The sequence below is a fragment of the Mauremys mutica genome, chromosome 2 (assembly GCF_020497125.1).
Source record: "Mauremys mutica isolate MM-2020 ecotype Southern chromosome 2, ASM2049712v1, whole genome shotgun sequence".
Taxonomy (NCBI): domain Eukaryota; kingdom Metazoa; phylum Chordata; order Testudines; family Geoemydidae; genus Mauremys; species Mauremys mutica.
In genome coordinates this window covers 200,444,658-200,466,356 of record NC_059073.1, presented here as the reverse complement: position 1 = coordinate 200,466,356, position 21,699 = coordinate 200,444,658, and the positions used below count along the sequence as shown (strand labels likewise).

At 40.1% G+C, this 21,699-nt stretch overlaps 1 protein-coding gene across 1 annotated transcript in view; it reads right to left on the bottom strand.

The window, feature by feature from the left end:
* The window catches only part of GLI3 (GLI family zinc finger 3), a 248,411-nt gene that overhangs the window by 38,417 nt on the left and 188,295 nt on the right, over positions 1–21,699 (bottom strand). The window contains exons 8-10 of the mRNA XM_045003006.1: positions 8,506–8,722; positions 6,861–6,977; positions 5,210–5,350 (exon numbers count right to left, since the gene is read on the bottom strand). Of these exons, the coding sequence (XP_044858941.1) occupies positions 5,210–5,350; positions 6,861–6,977; positions 8,506–8,722 (475 nt within the window). The remainder of the gene's footprint in view (positions 1–5,209; positions 5,351–6,860; positions 6,978–8,505; positions 8,723–21,699) is intronic.

The window sequence follows — 21,699 nt, the reverse complement described above, 5'->3', positions numbered from 1 at the left end:
TTGGTGTTCACACCTCAATTGCTAGAAGAGAGCCTCATCGACCCTGATTGAACTAACCTCGTTATCTCTAGACTGATTCTTGCTTGCATATATATACCTGCCTCTGGAAACTTCCATTACATGCATCTGACAAAGTGGGTATTCACCCTCAAAAGCTTATGCGCCAATACATCTGTTAGTCTATAAGGTGCCACGGGACTCTTTGTTGCTTTTTACACATCCAGACTAACACGGCTACCCCTCTGATACTTCACTGAAAGAGTAGAATCAGGAGATATACACAGATAAATACAAATACATATGTACCTCCCACACAAGCAGTGATGATATCTATGTGATAAATTGCATTTAGCCTGCCCTCACACAACTTCACCTGCACTCTGCCCACTAATCCCGCTGCACTGGAATTCATTTGAATATAGCAAACCTCACAGCAGTTTAAAACAAAACAACCTGCTAGAGGAAGATCTCTGTCTTTTCCTTAAATATGGAGTTTCCTCGAAAACTACAGTGGTCTGATGCAGAGTGGCCAATATTCAGTCCTGTCCCAGTGGCAGGTTAACAGTTCCAATTTAAAAATGTTAAAGCTCTCTACTTTCTGTAAAATACGTTAAATTTATGGAGCACATGGTAGAATGGTGTAACACAGAGGTTTTATTTGTACTTGTTTGTGAAGACCTGCATAACTCACTCATGTATGAGTCACACAGCCATTGCAAACTCATGACAGTAAAAGGACATTCTTTGTATGAGTCTCAACAGCGTCTAGCACAATGGAATCCCAATCCTGATTGGGCCTCCAGCCGCTACCGCCACATAAATTTTAAATAAGAATTAATATACTCACAGTAGACAACCACATATTTTCTCTTACCCTAATTTGCATGGGCACACCACTGCTCACAAGGTCAGAACCTCAGAGGGGAAACATCTGCATTTGACCAACAGTATTCAATAAAAGCAATATAAAATTAAAGACATAGGAGGAGATTTTCAAAGGTCTAAATTAGGGCTGTCAAGCAATCAAATAAAATAATCACGATTAATCGTGCTGTTAAACAGCAACAGAATACCATTTATTTAAAAAAAATGAGGAGTCCTTGTGGCACTTTAGAGCCTAACAAATTTATTTGGGCATAAGCTTTCATGGGCTAAAACCCACTTCATCAGATGATGTTGATACAGACTAACAGGGCTACCACTCTGAAACCTGTCATTTATTTTAAATATTTTTGGATGTTTACTACATTTTCAAATATATTAAATTCAATTACAACACAGAATACAAAGTGTACAGTGCTTACTTTATATTTATTTTTATTACAAATATTTGCACTGTAAAAAACAAAAAAAATATTTTTCATTTCACCTCATACAAGTACAGTAGTGCAATTTCTTTATCATGAATGTTGAACTGACAAATGTAGAATTATGTACAAAAAACCTGCATTCAAAAATAAAACAATGCAAAACTTTAGCGCCTACAAGTCCACTCAGTCCTACTTCTTGGTCAGCTAATCACTCAGACAAACAAGGTTGGTTACAATTTGCAGGAGATAATCCTGCCTGCTTCTTGTTTATAATGTCACCTGAAAGTGAGAACAGGCATTCTCATGGCACTATTGTAGGTGGTGTTGAAAGATATTTACATGCCAGATGCGCTAAAGATTCATATGTCCCTTCAAGCTTCAACCACCATTCCAGAGAACATGCTTCCATGCTGATGAGGGGTTCTGCTCAATAATGATCCAAAGCAGAGCGGACCGACGCACGTTCATTTTTATCCTCTGAATCAGATGCCACCAGCAGAAGGTTGATTTTCTTTTTTGGTGGTGTGGGTTCTGTAGTTTTCTCATCTAAGGCTTCTGAAAGCATGCTCCACGCCTCATCCCTCTCAGATTTTGGAAGGCACTTCAGATTCTTAAACCTTGGGTCGAGTGCTGTGACTATTTTTAGAAATCTCACATCAGTACCTTCTTTGCGTTTTGTCAAATCTGCTGTGAAAGTGTTCTTAAAACAAACATGTGCTGGGTCATCATCCTAGACTGCCATGACATGAAATATATGCAGAATGAGGGTAAAACAGAGCAGGAGACATACAATTCTCCCCCCAAGGAGTACAGTCACAAATTTAATTGACACATTATTTTTTTAATGAGCATCATCAGCATGGAAGCATGTCCTCTGGAATGGTGGCCAAAGCATGAAGGGGCATACGAATGTTTAGCATATCTGGCATGTAAATACCTTGCAACGCTGGCTACCAAAGTGCCATGCAAGCAACTGTTCTCACTTTCAAGTGACATTGTAAATAAGAAGCAGGCAGCACTCTCTCTCGTTAATGTAAACAAACTTGTTTGTCTTAGCAAGTGGCAGAATAAGAAGTAGGACTGAGTAGACTTCTAGGCTCTAAAGTTTTACACTGTTTTGTTTCTGAGTGCAGTTATGTAACCAAAAAAAAATCTGCATTTGTAAGTTATACTTTCATGATAAAGAGATTGCACTTCAGTACTTGTATGAGATGAATTGAAAAATATTATTTCTTTTGTTTATCATTTTTACAGTTAATATATTTGTAATAAAAAATAATAATATAAAGTGAGCACTGTGCACTTTGTATTCTGTGCTGTAATTGAAATCAATATCAAAAATGTAGAAAAACATCCAAAAATATTTAATACATTTCAATTGGTATTCTATTGTTAAAAGTGTGATTAATCGTGATTAATTTTTTTGAGTTAATCGTGTGAGTTAACAGCGATTACTTCACATCCCTAGTCCAAATGCTAATTAGGTACCTAACTCCTTCAGTGAGAATTAAGCACATGAATGCAATTTGCACCTTTGAAAATCTCCTCCTGTCATTAATATTATATTGTTTTTATTAAATGCGGTTGGCCAAATTCCCAGTTGTAAGTATTTATTATATCCATTAAAGAAGTGCTTAGAACCCACAGAAAGCTAGGTCCCATTGTGCTACGTGCTGTCTGTACACATAGTAGGAGACAGTCTCTATTCCAAAGAGAGACAATCTAAGAGAGACAAAAGTGGGACACAGAGGCTCAGGGAGGTGAAGGGCCAGATTTTCTTAGCTATTAGTGGCCTAAAAACCTTTGAAAATCTGATAGCAGATCAATATCAGAGGTGGGAATAGGCTCCCAGGTCAGTGTTCTATACACTGTATCATGCTGACTCTGGGAGTTTGATTTGTACTGCTTTGAAGTGGCAGTTATAATTATTATTTACTATTATTGCTCTTATTATTTCATTTGTGTTGAGAGACCCCAATCAGAATTGGGACCTTGTTGTACTAAGCATGTCCAGACACATATGAAGACACAATCCCTGCCACAGAGAATTTTTTTCTTAGTAATGCTGTGAGGTCCCATATCAAATACTAGTACCGCTTTCAAACATAAGAGACATTCTATTTCCATGTAATTCTTGCTGCTGGCTCTTACCAATGTAATGGGTCCCTCTACAAATCAGATCAGTAACAATATCCACTTTTAAAATCTCACATTGCAATGCCATTTAAAACTATAACATGTTAGCTATATGACATGCACAGGAGAGTTCAATTAGATTGTATGTCTACAATTTTAAAATTTAAACTTTCCTCTTTTTTCACTACTAAAGGCATTTTTAATCTGCCTTTCTCTTTTAGTTCTAACATTCTGGTGGAAATGATTCATCATCAACATTGGATCATTTCTGAATATTCAGAAATGTTTTCCAGGCATCCTAATACTCCAATCTTGCAATCATCAGCATATATGTAGTTTGCTGCGGCCATATAGAACCGTATTGAACTCAAGGGGGTGTTTTAGTAGCTGCAACAGTCTGCACACAATCAATTGCAGGATTGGGGCCTAATTTTCTAAATTCAAAGTCTTTGTGGCTTCTGCTGAAACAGTCGCTCTTCATTAAAAAAAAATATTACACCTCTGCTCAAGAATAATTCACATGGTCTCAAAAAAAAAATCCCACTACACTTGTGTAAAAATGTGGAAATATAATGTCACTGAAATAAATTTTCTTTTGAACTACTTGTCATATTCTAATCTGTGATTCAGCAATAATTTCTGCATCACAAATTTGTTACTATTAAATATGTCTTGACGGAAAATTGCTAACGCAGCCTTAGTCGTATTGGGCCATATCTTCAGCCAGTGTAGATGGGCATAGCTCCATTGACACCAATCTATCGATTTGCACCAGCGGACAGTTTGGCCTATGGTGCACTAGAATGTATAAAAAAACCTGGAAAAACGTACATTTATCAACAAATACTACAGGCCCGATAAAAGAATGAATTATGCATAATATACAGCACTGTATATGGTGCTTTTTCATGAAACAGCAAGGTTTTGATGCTCTGTTCTCTTCATCTGGTAACATTGGTCTGCATCTCTATCCCCAGTCAGGGTCCAGGAGATTATTTTTTAAAAGTTCATCATTAAAATAGTTCTACTATTTGGCTATTTCATTATTTAACAGACGTACGGTCAATAGAGTTGCCGTGGGCTAGAAAGAGGGGAAGAGAGTGTTTGCTAAGAGAGATTCTTAAGTTTGATGGTACAATTTTTAGCCAAGTGTGCGACACAGTTGTAAACAATGCAAACAAAATTGTGTTGGTGGGGTGTGTGCGTGTGAGACTAACCTTTGAACTGGAATGAATACGGCTACAAGATTTGCCTTAATTCAAGGGACTGCAGTAACCCAGTTTATACACATCCAGCCAAGTAATCCACCTCAGTGCACATACAACAGTAAATTGATACATAAAATAAACTGTAAATCCTTAGGGGGAGGGAAGAATTTCCCCTTCTCCTCTTTCTATTGTTATAATCCCTTTAGGAAAAAAAATCAAACTTGGGTAAAGGTTAATAATAATTCATGTCCAGCTTACTATTACTCAATAACTATCAAAGTCTCTAACTCAAAATAGTGTTTGCTGGCTTACAGGATCAGAGCCATTACACTCTCTATTGAAGACTTTATTGAATTTTACACTAAGCTTTAGCTGACTGAACAGGTCAAGCACTCTGGCTCACAGTTTTCTTTATTCTCAGAAACTCATAAACCCTTCTCCAGTTTGCAACGCTGTTAGCTAAGAAACTTGACTCAGCACAGGGTCAGAGAATCTGACCCCCATGAAAAAGGTCACATAGTTTTAAAACCCAGTTCCTGAATACCATTAACTTACATGCACTAGCTGTTCCTGCGTGTCAAACTCTCGTGAACAGCCTTCCCAATGGCAGTTCGTCTCATAGACCACTTCGGGCTCCTGCTTGCTTTCATCTTTGTCCCCTTCCTCCTTTACAAGGGTCATTCCTTCTGGCTGTTCCTGGGGAAAAAATAACAAAAAACAATCCAGGTGTGAAGAGAGGCAAGAAGAAACTCTGATAAAGAGGGGAAAGAAAGATGAATTACTTCAACATTAAAGGAAAGATACAGTAAGAAAAGCCCAATTTGGATGAATTTACTCTTGATTCAGCTCATTACCCCCATTCAGATAAAACACAAAAGCCCCGAGTGGGCCTTGTAAACCAGACATTGGAGATGGGCTATTTCTCTAAGAGCCGGCTCCCTTTTTTAACAATATATTTTCCAGTGCAGATCATTTCTGCAGGAACCTCCTCACATGGTGCCTTCTTACATGAACTGATAGAAGAGGAGGAGAAAAGACAGATCATGTCCCAAATTATTCAAACCTGCTGGCATTCGATACCAATTAGAGGTGGAAAAGGGTGAGGGGAAGAAGGGAGGGGAAGGGTCAAAACTCCTTAAAAAAATAACTGGGAGTCACAATGAAATAAATTAAAATAAAATCATAAAGGGCCTGCTTCTCATCCTTGGATTAATGATATGGGTCATCCCAATTGTTTCAATGGGATTATTACTGAGTGAGATATTATTCAGTATGAGTAAGGGGATCAGAATGGGGATCAAATACTATGGCTGTGCTTGTAAGCAAGATCATCAACAATCTAAAATGTACTTCAATTCTGAATCCCGTCATAGGCTCGGAATGTGAAACTTCTTCCAAAATTAGACTGATCATTTTCAGGATTGGATTCATTTGTTTTTTCCCCACAACGTGTGTATGTGTGTGGTGGGTAGTTGTTTTTTAATGTATAGCTTCAGTTCCTAGCAGAGCCCCATTCTCCCCAGCTTGCTATTTGCTCAGTCAGATGTCAGGAGTCTTTCTAAACATTTGTTTCAGATTATGAAGACATGCTATTTTCCACTTCAAACCCACACGTAGGATTTAGATGGGCTTTGATTTTGGTTTTATGGATTCAGGGAAAAGACTGAGGACCTGATTCTGATCTCACCTACTTGGTGTAAATCAGAAGTAACTCCACCGAAGTCAGTGAGTTATGCTGGTGAAAAAGCATTGCAAATGAGATCAGAATCATATGCTGAAGCCCTGAATCTGCAAAGCACTTAAGCACATGCGAAGTCCATGAGATTTAAGCATGTGCGTAACTTTAAGTACATGTTTAAATACTCTGCTAAAGCAGGGCTTAAGTGCCTCAGGTTCACCTTTTATCACCAAATACACCACAGCAAACAGAGGATTGAAAACTCCTCTAAAGACATACACAGATGGAAGTCTCACCCACCCCATCTCCCCGCAAAAAATATAAAACAAACCAGGTCATAATTGTTTACATTTGATTCTGTAATCATCCCTTGGTATTATGGACTGACACAGTGTGTGTGCGCGCATCCATGTATGCTAGGCCAAGGGCCACAAAGGGGTGGAAAGTCTTAAAACATGCTACAGATAAGATGTACCTTCTGTCTGGCAGTGAGATGAAAATCTGATTAATGAAACCTGCATGCTGTACCTGCATGTTTCCTGCACCTGGACTGGGGAGGTCCTCATCTGGTTTTATCTTGGAACGCTTGTTGTGCATTGGATCCCCGGTGCTGCTCACTGCAGATTCACTTGTGGGTTTATTCTGCTGCAGGTATTGTTCCCAAAAAGACAAAATTAGACTGCGATAAATACACAGAGCTCCAAACAGAAATATGCAGCATCTGCTAAGCGACTTTATTTGGAGATGCTAGATTGTTAATTATATTGGCTATACCATTATACTGTATTCAATTACATAGCATTAACTTGCAGAATAGCTGCATCATTCAAACTTGTAATGGAGAAGGAAAAAAATATAAGTGAATACACTCTGTGTAATTAATTCATTATTATAAACCATTGTTGCTTTTGTGAGGATGGGGAAGGGTAATAAGGAGTCAATATTCCACACAATTAGGACTTCAAAAGGCGATTACCATTTTGAAATGTGAGATCACTGTACATTAGCTGCAATCAACATGAGAAGAACGAAAGTTTACTTATAAGAAGGGCTTTATATTTTATTTTACATCTGTAGATAGAATCTCAACATTTTTCTGAGAATTATAGTGGAGGAATAAGGAAAAGATCTGAGAGCTAATAGAAAACCATAGGCCAAAAAATCTCGGGAGAAACTCCTGGCTCCACTGTAGTCAACAGCAAAACTTCCACTGATATTTGTGGGGCCAGGATTTCACCTCTCGTATCTCAGGCTCTTCTCAGGGCCGGCCTTAGGGAAAATGGCCCCTGGCCCCCACTGCATCCCTCCCATTGCCACAAGCTCCCTTCCGCAGCCTCATATCCCAGGCCCTCCCTGCCCCTTGACCACGGCACCTCCCTGACCACGGTGCCCACCCGTAAGGCTGGCCCTGGCTGTTCTGAATACTAGGACCTGCAAGCGGATCTGCTGGGTGCATCTCTGAACCTGCCTGGAGCCCTATTAAAATCAACGGGGGCGCTGCAGGGATTTGTCCAGGTAGATCCACTTGCAGGATTTAGCTTCAAGTTTTGCAGCACCCAGAACAATAAGGAACCAATCCTAGGCCATGCTAAAAACAAATAATGATTAATAACAACAACATAAACCATAATGAATCCAAAACATCAGCCTGATTCACTACTGCACTACTCCAGTTATGTGTCAGTGCAACTACAATGATGAATCCAGGTCCAGTGAATCAAACTCTGCACTAATCAGCAAAAACCTTAAGTAATCAGTGGAGTTTCTCTGGATTTACACTGTGCAGCAGAATAGACTGTCACCCTACATCAGCATAGTCATTATATTTAGCCTGATTTGGGAATGAGCAGTTCCTATCTTTAAAATGCTGTGGCTTCCTACATGATTTCCCTCCTCCCCCATTCCCCACCTGGATTAAGTTGTCTGATTCAGGAGAGACAGCTGGGAAAGAAGAGTCACTGAAATATTTATGAGGGACAGAAAGCATTCTACCAATCAGAAAGCACAGATACACTCCTCTGATTTATAATAAAGGATTGCAAATGCCATAGCCGCAAGAAAGTTGTTATCCAAGGTTCTCAGTGACTGTAGTGATTAATTGCTAACATGACAATGTGATTTGTTTTATTTTTTACATTAACAAGGTGCAAAGGTTTCTTTTGTTTGCTCTCACCTGCGTGGACTCGGAAGGACCAGAGCTGACCTGGACAGGGTTCAGGACACTAGGGATGCCTGGGATAGGTCTCTGGGAAGGAAAAGTTGGGGCAGGATGGATGAGTGGAGGGCTGTGTCCAAAGGCTGAACCTAGGGTTTGCTGACGACTTATAATTTGCTGATGCATTTGCTGGAGGGATACCGGTGTTGGAGGGTAAGTGAAACTCAGAGCAGGACTGAATTTAGGAGAAAAACAAACAAAAAAAGAGATGAGGACCATTGTTGTGTTGAATTGTACAGGTAGTTTACATTTCCAGCTATTAAAGTAGCATAGGCAAAAAGCTATCCCTTTCCCTCTAATTCTCTTCTCCCTCTCTCCCACCCCCAACAAATGACAAACATTGCTACTAAATCCAGAGCTGGGTTAAATTGATTACTGAGAGCAAAAACGATATTATAGCAAAGTATAATGTTTCTACCTTTCCATTAAAAAGACTCCCATTTACCAACAATACACAGAAAGTGCCTGAAATAAAAATCAGGAAATCTGAAATAAGAGGCAAGCAGTTCAATAACAGCTATTTATTACAATAACAAACTTTATATAAAGCAAAAGAATGGGCGATTACATGTTTTCTAGTACTTTTATTGATAAGTGGTGCTGTATGTTCTCGTGTATGAAGCAATTCCTTTAGTCTTGGCTCATGCTATGCTCGTTCATATGTCTCCAGATCTTATTACAAGAGGAGAGAAAATCAATTGGTTAAATGTGTTTTGAACAACATGCTTGTCATATCACTCATTTGTTTGTAAAGATGGAAAGCTCAGTTCATCCAGAATGTCACCTAAAGAATTTCCATCAGTGCCGTTTGGTTACAGAAACTGATGGATTAACCTTTCCCCTCTGAAATTGGTGATCAATGTGTTTCAATGTAGAAATATTCCAATGGGAAAGCACTTCTCCCTCTTCTAGTTAAACAACACTAAATGTCTATTAAAGCCCATTATGCATGCTAATACCTGTCATCACTTCATTACCCCGCTGTATTTCCCACTACAGTGAGTTCTGAGGAAATTACACTGCGGTCTAAAGACCTCTCTACTAGTATCATTTTTTGGTGCCATGCTTTAGAAATGAATTGTTTGGAGCTAAATCCTCTGACAAGACCATGGGATAGTCTTGCAAGCATTTGCCAATATCTTACAATCACACTTGCCAAACAAAACAAAACAAAAAAGCATATTCACCAAAAATGTATTTTTAATTTTTTTTTCTTTCTCTTAAAAAGAATCAATTAAAAGAGCCTGGCAAATTAAAAACATTTGCGCACGTGCGTGTGTAAAAAAAAAAAATAACTTGCAAGAATCAAGGTTTCTTGTAATGTCAAAGGTGGATTTAATGCAAATTTAAAGTCTGGAGTCTTAATTACTGTTACTGTTAAGCACATTAACTGAAAACATTGAGATAAAAATAATTCAAATCATTTCAACCATTTTAAGTAATAATTCTACAGATGGTCTGTGTTCATTAATCTGACTATACATTTTGTCTGTTTGACTACAATCCATAAAGAGACGGCTTCAATGTGATTACATTACTATTATTCCTGGTGAGAACTCCCCATTACAATAGTTTGCCCCATTTAGGACAGAATATCATTACGAATACCCTGGGAGAATTTTACCAGTCTTTGAGGAACTCTCTTTTCATTCTGCATTGTATTCTTTTAATAAAGGGAGGCAGGAACGTAGTGAAAACAGTAATTGTTCACAGCAAGAGTTAGGGAGAAATCAGTAATAATATTCAGTTATTGCAGCCCTAGAGTCCCTGCCAGTGGTCCTGTAAGCAACCATGAATGATTACAGCACGACTTAGCTAAGGTAGCCACTATGGATGATTGATAGGACATTAATCAAAAGATGCATATCAGGCTCAGAATTTGTTCACAAGCTTTCTTCTAATAGCTGATTTCATGTTCACTGAGCTCTATGCCAGTTTGTTCAATTTATTCTTCAGTGTACAAGCCATTCATCAAAGAACACGATGATTTAACACCCCTTTTCCCTTTTAGTGAACACACATTACTAAGTGTAACTACACTGTTCTGTTCATTAAAAATAACATACAATTACAATGTCACACACCAGTCTGAAACAGCAGTTGTGTATCCCTACTATGCATTTATGTTTCTATAGATACTACAGATTAATCAGGTGGAGGTCCAAAGTCACACCTAGTCCAAAAACTAGGTGTACAGTACCAAGGATGTTACCCAGTCCTTCCGGGTCAACAATTGCAATACTCAAATAATTTGAATTAAGTGCTTGGTATTTTATTGCTTGTGTGTTATGGGAATAAATAATAATATTTACTTAACATGTACAGACACAAATGGCTTGATCCTCTTCTCACCTGCACCAGTTTAAATAAAAATTAACTTCAATGGGAGCTGCAGGTGCTCAGCACACTTGGAAATCCAGCCACTTAGGTGTTTAAATATAAATTTTGGAACCTAACTTTAGGCACCCAGGTTTGAAAACTTTGGTCACTATACGTTAGGTCCTACATGCTAAAAAAAAGTATTCTTAGTTTTAATCCATAAGATATTAATGGCTAAAATCTGTTCTCAAAAATGTATATCTTGCTGCTTTTGACACATGGTCACCTCTGACCTAGAGTGAAATTTAGCCCTAAAAGAAATGGTGCAGTTCTTTTGGACAGCCTGCAATCCAAACAGGGATTCCTTTGATGAGGTAGTATGGCTGTTGTGATATCAGTACTTTGAGACACTGTCAGTAGAATGTCAAGGTCGGACCTTTGGATCTGGATCTTTGTGGGATAGTAAAGAAACTGCAAGACCACCACTAGCGAGCCCCACTTGCACTCACTGCTCCTGAGCAACTTGTTCACTTATAGTTATTGGAGCTCAGCAAATAACATTTGTAATATTCTCTACTTAATCCCTCCAAAGAGAGGATCACACACCTAAGTAGGATCTTCTTTTAGCCAACCATTACCACGTTCCACTCCCCATTTCACATAAATGAAAACAACACAAACACTATATCTTACTTCCAACTTTAAGATGACTTTTAAACTAATGGACACTGCTTCAAATTTGGAAAGACTCCCAATGGTTTGTTGAATGCAGTCAGACAGTGCTACTGCATTTTATATTGATGTTCCCCAATATAATAATATTAAAAATAATGCCACCTAGCTCTTATATAGCACTTTTCATCAGACACTTTTCATCTCATTATGAAAATGGTCACTTTAAAAAGGAAACAGTAGATGTGTTGTATGCTTTTTTCTCCCAAGTACAATTCAAAGATGGCCCTAGCTGCCACCCACCAGTAGGATGAATGAAAATGATAAACCCTAGCCTACAGAGATGTTCTCTTTCTTCGCATCTGCTTTGACTAACCCACACACATCCATGTGACTGTAAAATATCCAGCATGAATAATGCAAATGACTTACAATGGCCACCATGTTGTCCCATAAGGCCCTCTGTATTCACCCACTTTCTTTAAATAGAGGACATGACTTGTTGACTTAACTCTTTCATAGGAATATACCTAAACTTGGCATTTCAAAGTTGTTTGCCAGATTGCAAGTTGGACAGCCAACTAGCAGAATAGCAGACAAAACAGACTCTTTTTCCATCTTCGTAGCAAGCGGTGTACATTGGAAGGTAGCAATAGCATAAGAAGCTCTAAAAAAAAAAAAACTCAGCAGGGGAGTGAGGCTGGAAAGAGGAAGAATCCTTGTCTCTGTATTTTCTCCCTTTTATTCGGGACCCTACTGCAAGAACTGAGAATAAGATATCATGATTTTCATGTGCTGCCTGACAACACATATTCCACCCAGTGGCAGAAGAACACAAAGATGGGCCCCAGTGCAGGTTTTTAGTGTGGACTTTCTCCCTGAAATGTGAATTATACACATCAAACATGGTGATTCAACTGTTCAGGACTTCATAACATTTCATTCTCAGAATGTTAAACTGTTTCACATAAGCTACAAGACTACAAAACACCAAAGTCTTCTACTCACATATTTGCCCCCCCCATAAGGGTCCAGCAGGAGAGTGGGGGTATCAGAGCTAAAATTCCAGACTCTCCAGCCACATATGAACAACTTGGGGGGAGGGATCGTGAGCCAAGACACCCCCCAAAACCACACACACACACAAACACACAGCCCCTGGGTAAGAGGTCGGGGGGGGGGGTAATTTGGAGGCCGGGAGGTGAAGTGTGGAGATAGGGGAGGCCGGGGGTTTGGTGAGGAAGGAGTCGGGACTTCTGGGAAGGAACCGGTGGGCAGAAGGGTGTAGGGATTCAGTGTGAGGCTGGAGGAATGATATAAGGACAGAGGAGTCTGGGGGAAGGGGCAGAAATCTGAAGGTCCCAAAAACAAAGAGCCCAGACAGACAGCCCATGAGGGGCAGAGGGTAAAGTGGGGGGTTGGGGGAAGGGGTTGGGACAGAAGGGGCTGGAGATGCATGGCTGGCGTGAGAAAGCTGGAGTCACACAGCTGTGGGGAAGGGTAAATCGGAGAGGAGCTGGAGGGGACAGGAAAGGAAGTATGGAAGATGTGGTGTTGCCAGGCTGTGGGGTGGGGATATATCAAGGGGTGGTACTTATAAGAGTACGTGATACCAACTACTCTCTCCTGGCTCCTATCCCATAGGGTTGGCTGGGCTTGGCTTCCCGCTCAGGGCGTCACAACCTCCAGAGTTGCAGTGCCGCTTGGGTTTGCCCCAGCTCCTCTGAGGGGGGCTGGCTGGGCCAAATCTGTGGGAGTGGTGTTGCATGGAGTCACCCCCCAGGAACACGGGGTCAAAACACCACTCAGATTTGGTCTGGCCGGCCCCCCATCATCAGGATGGCAAGGAAGCTAGGCCAAACCTGAGCAGCACTGCAACCATGTGCACCAACCTGCAACACCCAGAGAGAAGAACTGAGCCCAGCTGCGCCGTGACCCTTTTGCGCATTCTGGTAACCCTTGTTTGGGTCATAACCCATGGGTTCAGAAACCCTGCTCTAAGCTGAGTGGACCTCTGTGCACCTGCATCAGCTGTTTCTCTGCCAGTGATTCCACTCCCTCAGTCTCCAAAATTCAGGCATCTCAGACTGAAACAACCAGTAGTTAGTGAGGCAGCTTAGGAAGAAAGGTTATCAATTAGTTAGTAGATCTCAGTGGAACTACTCAAAATGGCAACCTAACTAGCTCAGACTCCTGCCTCAGAACAATTCTCTCCAACTGTTTCTGAAGACCACTTTATAGACAAGATGAACTGGCTGGGCTCAAGGTCATATTTACATAAGATGCTGTCATCAGGAGGGTTTGGCTGATCTTTATGATTTGGAAAAGGGTGGGATGGAAGCAGAAAGGATGAGAGGGATCTTAGAGAACAGAGAGTAGCAGCTCTTTTACTGCCTTTCAGAAATCACTTAGACTGCTGAACAATACAGTTGATGGTGAAGTTAAAAAAAATCTGGATACACAAAATTGTTACCGCTGAATGAGAATCTGGAATGGATTTCCTGAATCTTAATTAGCATGTTGCAAGTTTAACATGCCAGTAATCCAGCCGCTCATTGCTTTCTCTTATTGCAGGGGGATCAAGGCTACTGACTTTTTTCCTGTTGTCCTTTCAAAACAACACCCTCCAAATCATCTGGTTCATCTCATCTGTCCCTACCAGGGGCCAAGACAAAATGTTTGCATGGTTAAAAGACCTCACACCAAGCTCATACTTTATCATTATGCTGCTTTTGTTCTCAAGGAACTCTCTCACTGAAGGCCGTGTGTAGCATGTTTTGATGCAGAAGCCCTTCACTCACCTGCCTAAAAAAAAAAATCACTCAATTACTAGAGTTGTCCTCCACCTCCCCTTTCATCACTCTATTCTTCCTGGCTGCTTTGTGTCTGCAATGTCTTCTCTTAGTCTGACCTCCTAAAGACTGATGTGATTTTTCCTAAGGTTTGTCCTCTCTCTGTTGTATTTCCACATCATGTAATAGACTGTGTGTGTTTTTAAAGCATTCCCTTTGGGAATAATCCACAAGGCACTAATGCAGTGGTCCCCAAACACTGGGGCATGCCCCCCTAGGGGGTGCAGAGGAATGTCTGGGGGGCCATGCAGCAGAGCATGGGCCAGCCTCGATGGGAGATGGGAGGAGTGCCACCCAGCCATGCTCTGTAACACAGCTCCGGCCCCAGCCCAGCTCTGCCCTCATTCCCTCTCCACCCCCAGGCCAGCTCTGCCTCTAGGCACACCTCCTCCCCCATCCCCAGTTCAGCCCCCAGCTCCGCTTTCAGCCCAAGCTCCCCTGCTGAGCCAACTGTGCAGGGGGGTTGCGGATAGATTCCATTACTGGTCGGGTGGGAGGGGATGGACAGGAAAAGTTTGGGCACCACTGCACTGATTAAAAGTCCTGCTTGAGGTAATAACAAGAGTACTTTACACTTACATAGCACTTTCCATGTTCAAAGCATTGTACAAATATTGACTACATCTAGCTGCATAACCCTAGTGCACATAGGCCGGGAGCAACAGGGAACTTTTAAAAAACAAATCCCAGGGGCAAGATTGTGGCTGGTTCTATGGGACTGTGCAAGAGAAGAGAGGGCGCCAAGAGCTCTCACTCTTGCTCAGTGGACAACCACAATCCCAGGTCCAGGTTCTCCCTTGCCTAAGGACCTAACACCAGCCATGTCACTATACACCCTAGTGTGGATGGGCAGTGATGGGGCCATGGCCTAGTCTTTCAGCCAGCAGACTGAAGACAGTATGTAGAGGAGCTCACAGTCATTCAGAGACATTGTAATCAAGGCCATGTACTTTCCCAGTACCCTCTAAGACAATCTGGCTGTCTCAGATAGAATGGCTCGGCCAGCTGTCTCCGGGGCAGAGTCCTTCTCGTCCCCAATGACTCAGGCTGTGACTTAACCTTTTATATCTATGTTGATACTGTGTACTTTATTACACCTTGTGAATAGAAACCTTGTGAACAGAAACCAAGTCAAGAGTAGAATCTGATCAGATAGTGATGAAGAAGCATGGATACTGCTCATGCAATAGGCCTCAATGAAGTTTTATTAAATGTTAACTGACCCATTACCCCTATTAAATGGGGAATGCCTTTAATGGCTGGTTAAATGAGAGTACTTGGAAACTGAAGGTATTTTAGTGGATCCTGAAATTTCAGCCACAACTTGTGCATTCAAATGCTAATATCACAGATTACCTACGTAGAGTATACATGCTGTAATTTGGGTTCCCTATAGACCAATGGTGGGCAACCTGTGGCCCATCAGGATAATCTGCTGGCAGGTTGCGAGACAGTATTTACATTGACCGTCCGCAGGCACGGCAGCCTGCATCTCCAGTGCGGTTTGCCGTTCCTAGCCATTGGGAGCTGCGAGAAGTGGCGCGGGCCACAGGGACGTGCCGCGGCCACTGGGAGTTGCGGGTGGCCGTGCCTGCGGACGGTCAATGTGAACACTGTCTCACAGCCTGCCAGAGGATTATCCTGACAAGCCACAGGTTGCCCACCACTGCTACAGACCATGTGCGATGGGATTACACTGTATACACACACACATATATATACATAGGTAATTGGTGTCTTTTAGCAAAATGCTGTGTACCAAGTAAGTGAGAAAAAATCTAATGAAAATGATGGACACATTTTATATGATGTATCAGAGGGGTAGCCGTGTTAGTCTGGATCTGTAAAAGCAGCAAAGAGTCCTGTGGCACCTTATAGACTAACAGACGTATTGGAGCATGAGCATCTGACGAAGTGGGTATTCACCCTCGAAAGCTCATGCTCCAATACGTCTGTTAGTCTATAAGGTGCCACAGGACTCTTTGCTGCTTTTACATTTTATATGAGTTAGCCCCACAGTGTTCTTTAAAACTGTTTTTAAAATTGCTGTGCATGGGGCATGTTGGATTACTCCATGCTAACATTACTAATGTTACTGGGTATGTAACCTGACTCACTGCTGCACAGTGTATAAGAAATGTGTTGTTGCTATTTTATGACTGTTAAAAACAGGGAAAAAGGGACAGGACGGTTTGAAAATGAAAAGGATCGCAAAATCTGAGCCAGTTTTTCCAGCTTTGAGATTGTTAAACACCTACCGCCAAAGAGCTAAGATACCTGTTCTCCAAGACTGAACAAGTAGCTAAATACAGATTATATAGACAATATGAAATAAAATAAAAATCTCACAAGTGAACAAAGAAGGCTCCTGTTGCTATAGACCCTGCAGAGTGGTTGGGTCAGCCAACCCTTGCATGCATGCATCAAGGGAAAAGGTAAAAAATATGACTTAAGTCTGCAGAACATTTTAATCTTTTCACAGATTTAATCACTTTTAATTCTAAAATGTATCAATTGTGGCAGACCTAAAAGTATTGGTGTAAAAAAAGTCTCCTAAAAGTAGTTATTTTTGAGAGCTAGAAATCCAAAACTATTCAAAACCAATGACTGTTTTCAAAAGTGACTAATGATTTTGGGTGCGTTGGTTTTTAGGCAATCTTGGCAATAATAAATTCACATAAACATGAATAAAGCACAGGCCTCTTTCTTCACAGTGAATGGTAAAGAAGAGAAAATATATACCACTCGATGCAGGGTTATTCCTATTTTGGTTGTAGAATTCATATTTAATACAATTTTTTCTAAAATTCTGTGAGAGAGGGAAAAGAAAGGAAAGAAAAAGATGAATGTCTGTACAGTAAAACCAAGAGGAAACTATGTAGAGTTTGTCTTTTTTCTATTGACCTTTTTTGGGAGGAGTGGTTGTGGAAGAGTTAGAAAACTCTATAGTAACTGTACTTTAATTTGCAATGATATTTCAAATCGAATGGGGGAAAAAACAAACCAAACAAAAAAAAAACCAAAAAACCCCCCTCTGTGACATTTATTTTTCAATATTCTTTCTTTCTTTCCCCCTCTCTACAGTTTCAAACACTCTGGAGTGGAGGTAAAACAGGGCAATGAACTACATTGCAATTACATGAGCACATCAAATTTTAAGGAACTGACTTCAAGAAGAAGAAAAACAGACATTATAATCAAAACCAAACTTTGTGGCTACTTTGTGGCTGTCCTATTAACAAGGTTATCCAGTTTCTAGACACAGCTGTGGATTTTGCCACAAAACAGCTGTGACTCAAAGTTAGGAAAATTCTTCCCTTTTTTATATACGTTGTTTATGTACATTTAGATCGACAGAGAGACATACCTATCGTTGGACCACAATCTGACAAAGATCATGGTGTACACCCAAAACCTTCATAAAACAGACAGCTTGTTGACTTCTCCAAGGTCAGCCATCTCAGCAGGACTTATTTACATAAAAGCTTGCAGTACAGCCATAAGTCTATGCATATATATGTTCTGCTGAGCTTGCCAGTCGTGGGGAAGCTGCCTGCTTCTCTCTAAGCTCTACTCCTGTAGAATGCCTAAAGTTTGTACAGCACAGCTTCCATCCAGCAGTTTTAGTTATTTTAAAAATAATAAATTGCATAGCATTATGATTGGCAATATTATACCATGGATGGGCGTGGTACTGATAAAGCTACATATTTTGTCACACTGTCCTCTACCATTGCATAAAGACCCAAGGGCAATGAAACTGAAGTAGGCAGGATTCAGTGAACCAACAAAGTAGAGCTGCCAGCATCTTGGGTAAAACCCTGGCTCCATTGGAGTCAACAGAAACTTTGCCATTAACTTTAGTGGAGCCAAGATTTCACCCCTCATTTTGAATCTGGATGTAGTCTTTTTATCCATTGTTAAGGGATCTTGATACAATTGCAACTGAATACTCTTCCTGCTTTAGGAATGAACTGAGGCAATGATTCAGAAAAGCATCCCTATGGCAGCACTGAAGCACATGCTTTAGTGCTGTTGTGAATAGGGATGGACTTAAGTATGTGCTTCAGTGCTTTCCTGAATCAGTGACCTAGTCATTCAGAAGATGCATCTACAGATGTGCAACTGGCTTAGCTAAATCTTAATAATTTAAAACTGGTGATCAATGTTTTTAACTTCTCAAATGCCTGTTTATGTTTGTTTTCTTAAAGCCAGGGAATGCCCTGCAATTCCTATTAGGGTTTATTGACCACAGGCTGATTTGGAATTAACCTTACCGAATGGTTTTTCATCCGCATAGATCTCTCTAGCTTGAGAGATCCAACTACGGCTTTTATTTATCTGAATCAACAATTAAACCATGTTTGTGTCTAATATGTATAATACAGATAACTTTTATAAGGTTTTTTTTTTTAAAGTTCAGCATCAGATGTTTCTTTCTCTCAGCAACACCTCCTAAGAATTTCATTGCATTCGTCAAGGTCTGTAGCCCAAATTAAATCATCAGCCATTACATTGTTCTGCTGGGTGTTGGGTAAAACCTTGTCGAAGCTGGTATGCATAATAGTTGCCCTTCATTCAATATAAATGTAAAACTATGTCTACACTATGGAGACTATAGTGGTATAGCTACATCGTCACTGGCATAGCTCCATCGAGGTCAACAGAAGTACACTGATTTACATAAGCTGACACCCTGGCTTTCATAATTTGTTTCTCTTAATGTGGTTTTCTTGTTCCAGGAATTCTACAGAATGTTCAACTAGGCTTTGTAAGACAGCAGAAAAAAAATTCTAGTATTTTGTCTTAGTTCTCTACCTGTAGGTCAGTGAAATTTATAGCAAATACCTTTTAAACTAAGTTCATGGCTAAGCAGGTTTTTAGTCCTAAAACAGGTGGCATACATGGATTAAATATACAGGAAATCTTCTTTGATACTAAATATACATTTTCATAGTTATTTAATCTTAACACTCATATTTTATGTTCTGAATAGGAAACAAGCTTTGTATTAGATTCCTTAGCTACACTATTATAATTTTTTCTTGGAAAAAACCATTATATTATACTCTACTACCTAATTTAAAGGCTATAACTCTGCCAATAACATTTGCCAAATTAGCCTATCTGAAGCGATTTGCTCTGCAGCGATTATAACTACAAAGAGGTCTGATATATATGTATGAACACACATGCGCACACACACAGGCTCACTTGATATCCTTCTTTCCCCACCCTTAGTATGATGCTTGACTTAGAGGCAGAGACCATGTTGTTTTGTGTGTGTGGAAAACATCTACCACCTTCCACGCAAAACACGGATAATCCCCAAAACAATCTAACTGAACCTTATTATTCTGTACAATACAGATTTCATAAGAAGAGACTACAGATAGAAATCCACTTTAATAGGGCTAAGATTAGATTCAACTTCCAACATTACATTAACATTTGATTTCTGTTCCTATTGTAATTCTCCACTGCCATTTACAATTGTGCTAAGGGGGTATAAAATGCAGCTAGTCTGATCTGGTAGTGCTTTACACCCACTTTGCTCAGGTTACATGGTACAAGGAAGTGGAGAAGAAGGCCCTACATGCTTAAGTGTGTAATGAACATGTACTCTCAACAGGGTGTTTTTCACTGGAATTGTCTCAGGTCTGAAGTTGGCTTACCGGAGTTGCATGGGTGAAAGTGAATGTCAAATTGGATCTATTGTCCACAAATTATTTCTCTGCATACTGAGGGAGTTTAAATCCATAAATGAATACTAAAAGTGGCTGTTATGGTCTTATTTAAAGCAGCACAAAAATACACATGAACCTATGAGACATCTGTTTCTTTTCTGTTCTCCTAGATCTCGAAAATGACTATACAGGTTTAAATTAAACCATTTATTTACAATATATTACACACTACTAGCCAGAGACCTTACAGCCCAAAGTGAGTTTTTATGTCTGACTTGTAAAGATCTAAAAATAAAGATGAATAATAATATGGCAAAACATCTTTAAAGCTTGTAGAGTTAAAGTCTCTTACCTGGTGTGTGAGTGTGTCTTTCTACCTATGCAAACAGTAAGATCTGTGCAACCTCCTGCATTAAGGGATTCCTGTCAAATTATCCCCAAACATACTGTGTTCCACTTGTTCATTTCCAAACATATTCTAGAATTCTGTCCGGCCTTTTATGAGCTCCAGTAAGCAACATATTTTTTTTCAGATGTGATGATGCATAAGGAACGAGACATAGAATATAGATAATAGTATAATGCTATCAATAGTAGGGCCTCCTCTGGAATTCTGTGTGAAGTACTGGTCACCCCATTTCCAAACGGATATTATAGAACAACAGGGGTTTCCGAGAAATTCAACCAGAATGATCAAGGGCCTGGGAAAACTCTCGTAAGAGAGATTGAAAATAATCTTTACTTTACAAAAGAGACAAATAAGAGGAGGTGAGATAAAAGTATATAAAATAATTACATGGAGAAGGTAGACTGGGAAGCTCTGTTCTCCGTGTCCCATAACACAGTAAAATTTAAGGCTGAAAACTGACAGAAAGAAACACTTTTTTTCACTCAGTACATAAATAGCCTGCGGATCTCACCACTGCAGGATGTTGTTGAGGCCAAGAACTTAGAAGGATTCAAAGAGAGATTGGATGTTTATGTGGATAACATGAATATCCAATGTTATAATATCTAATGCTAAAAATAATTTTAAAAGGGATATAATATCTCATGCTTCATGATGTTCACCCACCTCTAACTGTGAGGGATTTGGGAACTTCACTGAGGACAGATTATCCTTTGAGATGGCCTCACTTTAGGTCCACATTACTCTCATTTGCTTCATCTCTCTCTCAGTCTCCCCTTTCCAGTTGATTTGTGTGCCTCTTTATGTGTGCAGAGGGAAAGTGATCTTCAGCATCCAGGTCTTTCCCCATGTGCCGCCAAAGGGAAACTAATATGTGATCGTATGAATTTAATCAATTTCCCATTGCAGTTGTTTATATATATATAATTCTAGTCAGTTTCCCTCTTCTAGTACTTTACACAAGGAGCTTAAATGCAAAGGGAAAATTATTAGGAATCTATTCAGTTGTGCCTTGTAGAAGCACAAACCCTACCCTCCACTGCTACAGCTCATGCCCCCTTTGCCTCCCAACCCCTTCTCCTACTGCTCAAACTTATGCTACAGTTCAGCTTGCCTTTCCCCCCACTACTTAAATCTTCTCCAAGGATGTTCAGCTTCACTTCAGCCTAGCAGCAAAGTGATATTAACCAGATCATGCAAACTCTGGCTATAA